The following is a 9,051-nucleotide window of genomic DNA, read 5'->3' on the forward strand; positions in this document are numbered from 1 at the left end:
AAGTACACCGCTTCTCTTGCCGCCGTGGATAACGCAATGTACTCCGCTTAAAGCCACCAGACTTTGCTTTTTGGACTCCCATGATATTGCGCTGCCAGCATACATAAAAACATATCCAGTATATGACTTTCGGTCTTCCCAATCAGCATCCACATACCCGTTGATTTGGGTTCCAGTCAGCTCAAAGTGAAGCTTCATGCCAGCTGTGCCCTTTAGGTAGTGCAGCACTCTTTTTGCCGCCACTTCGTGTTCTTTATGAGGTCTCATATTCATCTGCGCTAACTTTACAACTGAATGATGTCCATTAAGTCATCTTTACTGGAACTGGCCACCAGCAGGTCATCGACGTAAACTGCAATGATATTAAGCCTACCTCTCTCGTTACGTACATAAACACATGGTTCACTAATGCATGGTCTAAAATTTATCTTTCTGAGCACTTCATCTAGTCTGGTATTCCATTCTCTACCACTCTGCTTCAAGCCATAAAGCGATTTCTTCAATTTCAAAACTCTCTCTGGTTAGGCTTCGCTAACAAATCGATTAGGCTGTTTCATAGAAACCTCCTCTGACAAGTCTCTATTCAAATATGCCGACGATACGTCTAGTTGATGGAGATAAAGTTTATACTCTACTGCTAGAGCTAGTATCAATCTTATTGATGACCTTACTACTGGCGAAAAAGTTTCAAAATAATCAATACCATATTGTTGCGCACAACCCTTAGCGACTAAGCTGGACTTAAACTTTTCGACAAAACCATTTTTGTCTGCTTTAATCGCAAAAACCCACTTACAGCCAATAGCTTTCTTACCCTCAGGTAATTCTACCAATTCCCAAGTATTGTTTGCCTTCAGTGCATTGATGCTATCCATTCGCTGCTCATTTCGCCATTAATGGCTTCGTTAATTCCTAATGGAACTTTTACATTTTCTACCTTTTAGCATATTCAACATTTTATACTGCTTTCGAGGTCTATCTGGCTTACCCGTTTTTAAAACTTTTGGACGCCCTGGTCCTCGTCTTTCACCAATTTCAGCTTCTGAGTCCCCTTTAGACTCCTCGTTGATTTCGTATTCGCCTCCTTGGTGCTGTTGACCGATCTCGTCTTCTTCATCAGCTTCAAGCTGAGCACTAGCCGCTCTCTCATAGTTTTCGCTCGCATCGTTATCTCTTTCTTGCTCATCTGGATTCAGTTCATTTACTCTGTTACCCGCTTGGTCACAGTCTTCAGAACCGATCGGCGTTATGTTACTCGCCAAATAGTATTTAAACAACTCCATGTCTCCCTCTTCACTGATAGATCCAGTTATGTCATTCTCCAAGAAGATTACATCTCTGCTCTCAATCAGCATTTTCTTCTCCGGGCTATATAAACGATAAGCTTTTGCTGTCAATGAATACCCAATCATTAAATATTCCTTCCCTTTAGCAGCGAACTTCTTATTGTGAGTCTTATTCAGAGCGATAGCCTTAGCTCCAAAGATTCTGAGGTGAGAAACTTTTGGTCTTCTACCAAACCAAGCTTCATAAGGCGTCATATTTACCAAGGAATGCCATTTTCCTTTAAGAAATATTCGAAGTTACGACTTAAATTTCTTTTAACTTTTAGCCTGTTTGATTCTCCGCGAATTTAACAAAGTCTTTAAAGCAATCTAACAATTGGTCACGCGTCTTCGGGCAATATACAAAACAAATCACGAACAATCATCAATAAATGTCACAAAATATCTCGCACCACCGGCCGATATTGTTTCCATAAGCCCAACAACACATCAGATGTATTTTCCGATACTTTGGGAAATTTCTTTACAGATATTTTACTTTTCGCGCACGTAGTACAGGCTTCAATTTTTTCTGTTAGATTATTTTCTTTGATCTTTAGGCCATGCACCATTTCATTTTTCGACATTTTTTGCAAAGTTCAAATGGCCAAATCGACTGTGACATTTCAAAACATCACTACTATGCACACACAGACTTTCTTTCACTTTAGGTTCAATAATAAACAAACCATCGCACTCTTTAGCTCTTAATATCTCAATCTTTTGTTTATCTTTTGTTATTGCCCAACCATTTTTAAATGTCACTTCAAAGCCTTTCTCAGTTCCTTTTGACACAGAGATGCAATTTGTCTGCAATTCTTTTACGTACAAAACCTTCAATAGGTCAACACTGAATTTACCTATGTTGATACACACGGAACCAATACCTTTTGAATGCAACGAGTTCTCTCCCGCGAGTAGAACTTTTTCTCTCTGTTCTTTAAAATCTGTAAACAAATTTCGGTCACTACACATGTGAACAGTTGCACCACTGTCCACACACCAAGTCGAATCTTTAAACTTTTGTTTACACTGTACACTGGACAAAATCGCAAAATTTCGTTTTCCTTTGTCATTTTCTTTGCAATCAGCAATAAAGTGGCCCAACTGTCCACACGTAAAACATTTTTCGTTTTGCTTTGCATCATTCTTCACGTATGCCTTCTTCTGCTCTTTTCTATTCGTTTTCGACACATACACATGATTTGCACCGTTTTCGTTTTCATCGAAATTCATTCGCTGTCTCTCTCCTTCACCAAGAAGTATGATTTTCAAATCAGAGAGAGATGGCAATACTTCTCGCGTTTCGATCGCGACTACAAAGTTTTCGTAAGAACTGTTCAACCCCTACAGCAACACAATTGTTAGTATATCTTCGGGAATGTGCATGTCTATTTCGTTTAACTTTTCCGTTAGGTCTGAGAATTCTTTTATGTACTCTTGTATATCTACACATTCTGATGCCCGTAACCGAAGTAACTGTTTAAACAAGCTAATTTTTCTTGTCGGCCCACGTGGCTGATATATACTAGCTAGCTTGTTCCAAGCTTTTTTACCAGAAACACAATTCTTGATAAAGCTAATTTGCGACGGTTTCACACCAAGCAAAATGCTCGCTAATGCTTTTTCATCTAGCGCATCAAAATTACTCTTTTGTTCTTGAGTGTCACTTTCTCTCTTCACGATTCTTCCACACACGATTGGCCACAATTCACTTTGCACCAATATGCTTTTCATTTGTACCGTATTGCATAGTTTTCACTGTCCAACTTTTTTGATGGCAGAATAACCTTAAACACTCATTGTCACTGATGAACAATAAACCACTGTGTTTAATATCTCATAAGAACTTAACTTTATTTTTACTTAAACTTCACTGAACTGTGTCTGCCACTGCCAGAACACGTCTTGATCGTTCGTTTGCTTGCTTATTACTAAATTTTCAATTCTTACGCAACTACGTAGGTCATATAGGTTTATAAAGAGTGACAGAGACAGAGCATACCAGACTGACGCCAGTATATTCTAGAAAACTTAAGAGAAAATACAAAAACAAAAGCATTGTGAGATGTGCAAGATCATTCATGAGTCTTTGCCTTGCTGCGTATAGCAATGCAAGTCAAATGACAATTGGTTCCTCAACATCCCGCCCCCCCTGAAACTCCGTTTCTGAACCCGGTAGGGCTGCAATCTTTGTGATAGGGCGAGTGACTTCTCCTGATTTGGTGAGAACCTGAACCGCTCTGACGAGGCCATCATCTCCTGCGAACACATGAGTTACCCGTCCTAAGAGCCATGCCGATGGAGGCGCGTTAGAGTCCTTGATGAGTACAAGTTTACCGATCGCAATGTTTGGTAACTTGGTGGTCCATTTCGGGCGCTGTTGTAGCGATGTCAAGTATTCTTGATGCCAACGCTTCCAAAATCCTTGAAGCATTGCTTGAACATGCTGCCAGTAGCTCAATCGATTGGTCGGAATCTGCAAATAGCCGTCTTCAGGAACTGCTGTATATGTTCTGCCAATTAAGAAATGTGCCGGTGACAGGTAGGCAATTTCAGTATCCGATGCTGTGCACAATGGTCGCGAATTAACGACAGATTCTATTTGCGAGAGCAGTGTGTGCATCTGCTCAAAGGTGAGGACGTTGGTTCCTATTACACGTCGCAAATGCAGCTTAACCGAGCGTACTGCCGACTCCCACTTACCACCCCAGTGTGGTGAATATGGAGGAATAAAATTCCATTTGATGCCTTGATCCGAAAGGGCTTTTGAAACGACATCATTGTGCTCGCGTGAAGCGAGAAGCTGTACCATTTCGTCTAGTGCACGTTTTGCACCAACAAAGTTGCGCCCGTTATCGCTATACATTTGGGAGCACTTCCCACGACGAGCCATAAAACGTTTTAATGCCGCCAAGAATGTGTCGGTGCTGAGATCAGTGGCCAGCTCCAGATGAAGAGCTGAAGTAACCATACATACAAACAGGCAAATGTAGCCCTTTTCCTTCCTGGGGTTTCGTCCCTTGTGAACCTTCAACAAGATAGGTCCAGCATAATCGCATCCAGTATGCTCAAATGGAAAGGCTTGTCGCACTCGAACAGCCGGTAAATTGGCCATAAACTGATTTGCTGTGTGATGGCGCTGTCTAAAACAGTTTAAACACTCATGTGTGATACGTCGAATAAGGTTTCGTGCGCCAATGATCCAATATTTCTGGCGAATTGTTACAAACATTGCTGAAACTCCTGGATGAAGATTGACCTTATGCTCATGTTTCAGCAGCAATTCCACAAGGCGATGTTGTTTCGGCAAAACTACTGGATGCTTGGCATCTGCAGGCAATTGCGACCTTTCCAAACGTCCACCCACACGTACAATTCCATCTTCGTCAACGAAGGGAGATAGTTTGCTTAAAATTGATCGTCGCTCCACCGATTGCTTCCTCAAAAGCAGCTGTCTATCGTCATTGAATTGATTTTGTGCCTGTCGTAGGCAAAACTTCCTTGCTCTGGTAACTTCATCGAACTTTAGAGGTCCTGAATATTTAGACTTGCTTGATTTGATTCGATGAACGAAGCGGAATACATATGCGACCACTCGAACCAGTCTGATCCAAGATGATGTCCTTCCGAGTAGTACCTCAAATGGGGAATCCTCAATATCCTTGGAAATGGTTGTCAAGATTTTGGTTTTGAACTCAAGTTCTGCTGTTGGCTTGAGAATTGAGCAGCAAGTTGGTGGTCTGTTCATTTTCTCTGAGTATAGTGTACAGTCGTGCAGCCAAGATGGTCCCTTCCACCATAGATCAAAGTTAATTAAGTCACTCGCTAGCATGCCTCGTGATGCACAATCCGCAGGATTCTCTTTAGTGCTGACATGTCTCCAAGCGCTACGTGGTATGGTCTCTAGTATTTCTGCCGTTCGGTTTGTAACATCCTTCTGGCGCAGACCAGACCTTACTGCTTGGAATAAACGAGCTAATAGTAGAGCTCCGCAAAGTTCCAACCGTGGCAACGACTTCTGCTTTAATGGTGAAACTCTTGTTTTAGCTGCAATGAGTGCCACTCCGATGCTTCCATCTAGGTGTGTCACACGGTTGTAAATGACAGCAGAGTAAGCCTTTAACGAAGCATCTGAAAATCCATGGAGTTCGATGTCATCGGGTTGATTGTCTACAAATCGTGGTATCTTCAAGTTCCTTAACGTGAAAATGTCCTTTCTGAATGTTTGCCATAAGTGCGCTTGCTTCGTTGGCAGTTCCGAGTCCCAATGCAGATTAAGCAGCCATAATTCTTGGAGCAGAATTTTAAAATTGATCACCACTGGCGCCAAAATGCCGAGTGGGTCAAAGATGCGTGCCGTGTCAGATAGCACTTGTCGCTTCGTACAAGTCATATGTTCCGATAATGAAACGTTATATGTTAGGACGTCTTCTCCAGGACGCCAATGCAGCCCAAGCACCTTTGCTGCCATCTTTGAGAAATCGATTTCATTTCCCTCGTTGCTGGCAATTCGTTTACTATTCGAGACCCATTTGCTTAGCTCCAATTGTGCCCGTGACATAAGGAGTATCAGCTCTTCCTTAATGTCGAGCAGTTCTTGTTCGTTCATGGCTCCTGTCAGTACGTCATCGACGTAGAAATCATCCAAAAGTATCCTAGCCGCACTTGGAAACTCATATTCGTGATCAGTTGCCAGTTGTTCCAGCACTCTAACTGCCAGAAACGGTGCACATGCCGTGCCATAGGTGACTGTGGTCAACTTGTAATGCTTCAATGGTTCCTCAGGGTCTTCTCTCCAAAGGATTCGTTGAAAATTCTGAAGTTCAGGGGCCACTAAAATCTGTCTGAACATTTTGACGATGTCCGCAGAAAATACGAATCTGTGCATTCGAAAACGCAGACAAACGTTGAAGAGGTTGCGTTGTATACATGGGCCAATGTGAAGTACGTCGTTAAGAGATCGTCCATCCCGATCTTGAAATGATCCATCGAACACCACCCGCAGCTTGGCGCCTATGACTGGATGGTGTGGCAAATAGAAGGACTTCATACATACGTTTGTGTCTTCGTCTGCAGCTACTTCCTTCATGTGACCCAGCTGGATATACTCTCTCATAAACTGAGTATATTTTAACTTCAAGCTGGAGTCCTTCATTAGACGACGCTCGACTGCGAGAAAGCGCGATCTTGCTCCTTGAAATGTATCCGCAAATTGTGGGTTTTGTTCCTTGAAGGGCAAATCGACTATGTATCTTCCATTCGAGTTGCGGTTGTGGGTACGGCGGAAGTGCGTTTCGACCTTTTCATCCTCTTTGTTTACAGTTGTGTGTGATGGAACTTCTTCTAGTTCCCAAAATCTTTGCAGTAGTCCATCTATATTAACCGTAGTCAGCAATGACGTAGATGATGTTTGCAATCTTGAAGTGTATACCGATGTGATTACCCATCCAAATATGGTGTTAACTGCAATAGGGTGTTCTTGACCATCGCATAACTTCTCTCCGGTGAGAACTAACCAAATGCAATCATTGCCCAGCAAAATGTCGATTGAGGCGTTAGTTCTGAAGTCAGGGTCAGCCATTTGGTATCCCTTAAATACCGACAGTGATGAAGCATCAATGTTTTCACGTGCCAATGGTGAGGTGATCTTTCCTAATATGTGAGCTTTAATATCGATGCAATGACTCGACACACGAGACATCATCTGGAGAGAGCAGAAACCTCTGGTTATTCCCGCCTTGACGTCTGAGATGCCCGATGTGGCAACTCGAAATGGCGAACGTGCAAGCCCCAACGTCTGTACGCACCGTTCCGAAATGAATGACAAGTCTGAGGCGCTATCCAATAAAATACGGCACGTCAGCAAGGCTCCTTGAGAATTTCGGACGTGTACCAATGCAGTAGGTAGAGTGCTTCTTCGTTGGCCATTTGGCTTACTGGGTCTGGTTACATTCATCATTGCTATCGCTGATGCCGCTGGTGACTCCTCAGAAACCTGGCCTGAGTTGCCTTGGTGCTGCTCTGAGCTATTTTGCGGTGTAGAATGGCCTTCAGAATGCAGCATAGAATGATGGCGGCGCTTGCAATACTTGCAAGAAGACTTCGAGCCACAAGCGCTTACTCCATGTCCAGTTCTCAAACAATTAAAACACGTATGTTTCTCCTTCGCAAAGGTGTAACGTTGCTTGACAGTCAAGCTCTGGAATTGAGGACAAGCCGACAGTATGTGCTCAGTACTATGACATTTCATACAATTACCTGTAATGGCAAGCATGGTGCGTGCTTGCCTTTTCCCTTTTCATCCCTCGGTTTGCTCGCTACATGATCGATAACTTGACTGAGCTCAAGGCGATCGCATCGTGAGTCCAAAAACTTGAGCAACTCTTCAATGGTAGGATTTTCGATATCTTGGCTTTTGTCGATCCATTCACGTCGGGTAGCCTCATCAACCTTGTTGATGAGCAAGTATATGAGCCAACAGTCACGGCCGGTTTGTCCAGAAGCGTCTAAAGCCCGAATAACATCACTGGCTCCGCAAGTCAGAGCGCGTAGCGATGATGAGTTTTGCCCAACAGCTTTTGGCAATGCGGTGAATGTGTCCATCAGTAAATTCACCAAGTAACGGGGCTTTTCATATCGATCACTCAATGATTTCCATGCAATGACGTAATTTGCATCCACTACGGGCAGATGCTGGATGAGTATCGCTGCTTCTCCTATGACGCATGACTTAAGGTGATGAAACTTTTGGATATTCGTTAAAGTTGTCTTTCCGTGAATGGTACTCTCAAACAGGTCTTTAAAGGCATGCCATTCCTTGTAATCTCCACCGAAGGGCTTGATGTTGATTTTCGGTAACTCACAATCTCTTGTTGCCGCTGTTGCAACCGACTGTGAGCCTGACGAAGACGAAGATTGCTGTGGCGAGAGCAATCTCTCAACCAATAGTTGCTGCTGCTCCATTTGCCGTCGCTGGTGTTCCATTTGACTCTGCATCTGGAGTTCCATTTGACGCTGCTGGTGTTCCATTTGACTCTGCATCTGGAGTTGTAGTTGTTGCTGTTGATTCTGCATCTGGAGTTGTAGTTGTTGCTGTTGATTCTGCATTTGTTGCAGAATTCCTTGGAAGAGCGAACCATCGTTACCAGCCGCGCCGATTTCTTCCAACTTGCCAGACGGAGCCAAGGCAGCTCGTAAAGCCTTAAGGCGGGCATTTGCTATTTCATATTTCTCCTCGTATATCCCGAAGTCTTCGGTAGGGTCCACATAACCCTCTAGTTTGTCGTATTTGGCCAATTCGTCGCCAGACTTCACGAACTCGTTCCACGCATTGGACAAAGTTTCCAATTTGGTGTCAATTGCGAAGACGTCGGCATCCGGTGCAGGATTCTCTGCATATCCATATATGCGGGTAATGGTTGTCTTCAATCTTCCTCTGGCCTTTATGAATGTTTTCATTTCCTCCATGATGAAATACCAAGAAATCTCCACTGCTTGTGTGGACCAAAAATTTCAAGACGCCTCTTTTTTCAGAGATGTGTTCCCTCACGATCTCGTCGATTATATCGATAACAGATACTGATAGGCGAGTGGCGCCACCGTTTGTCCGCGCTTTTTCCAATAAGCACGCGATTGTCTATTCGATAGTAGGCCAGAACTATCGACTACTAACTTTGAGGTTAACAATTAATTGCAACCACGTTGCAACAAATTATTAAGCAAT

At 43.3% G+C, this 9,051-nt stretch overlaps 1 protein-coding gene across 1 annotated transcript; it reads right to left on the minus strand.

The window, feature by feature from the left end:
- Window positions 1-3,444: 3,444 nt before the first annotated feature.
- On the minus strand, window positions 3,445-8,795 carry LOC137575138 (uncharacterized). The gene is made up of 2 exons (XM_068287547.1): window positions 7,587-8,795; window positions 3,445-7,527 (listed from the first exon to the last, which is right to left on the minus strand). Exons 1-2 carry the CDS (start codon window positions 8,793-8,795, stop codon window positions 3,445-3,447), a joined length of 5,292 nt encoding a protein of 1,763 aa, XP_068143648.1.
- Between the last annotated feature and the right edge of the window lie 256 nt (window positions 8,796-9,051).

The sequence above is a fragment of the Drosophila tropicalis genome, unplaced genomic scaffold, assembly GCF_018151085.1.
Source record: "Drosophila tropicalis isolate 14030-0801.00 unplaced genomic scaffold, ASM1815108v1 contig_1185, whole genome shotgun sequence".
In the NCBI taxonomy this organism is placed as follows: domain Eukaryota; kingdom Metazoa; phylum Arthropoda; class Insecta; order Diptera; family Drosophilidae; genus Drosophila; species Drosophila tropicalis.

Coding starts and splice junctions, on each gene's coding strand:
- LOC137575138 (XM_068287547.1), bottom strand. CDS start 8,795: ATGGAGGAAATGAAAACATTCATAAAGGCCAGAGGAAGATTGAAGACA. Junction 7,528..7,586: donor CACCATGCTTGCCATTACAG/GTAATTGTATGA, acceptor CCTCAATTCCAG/AGCTTGACTGTCAAGCAACG.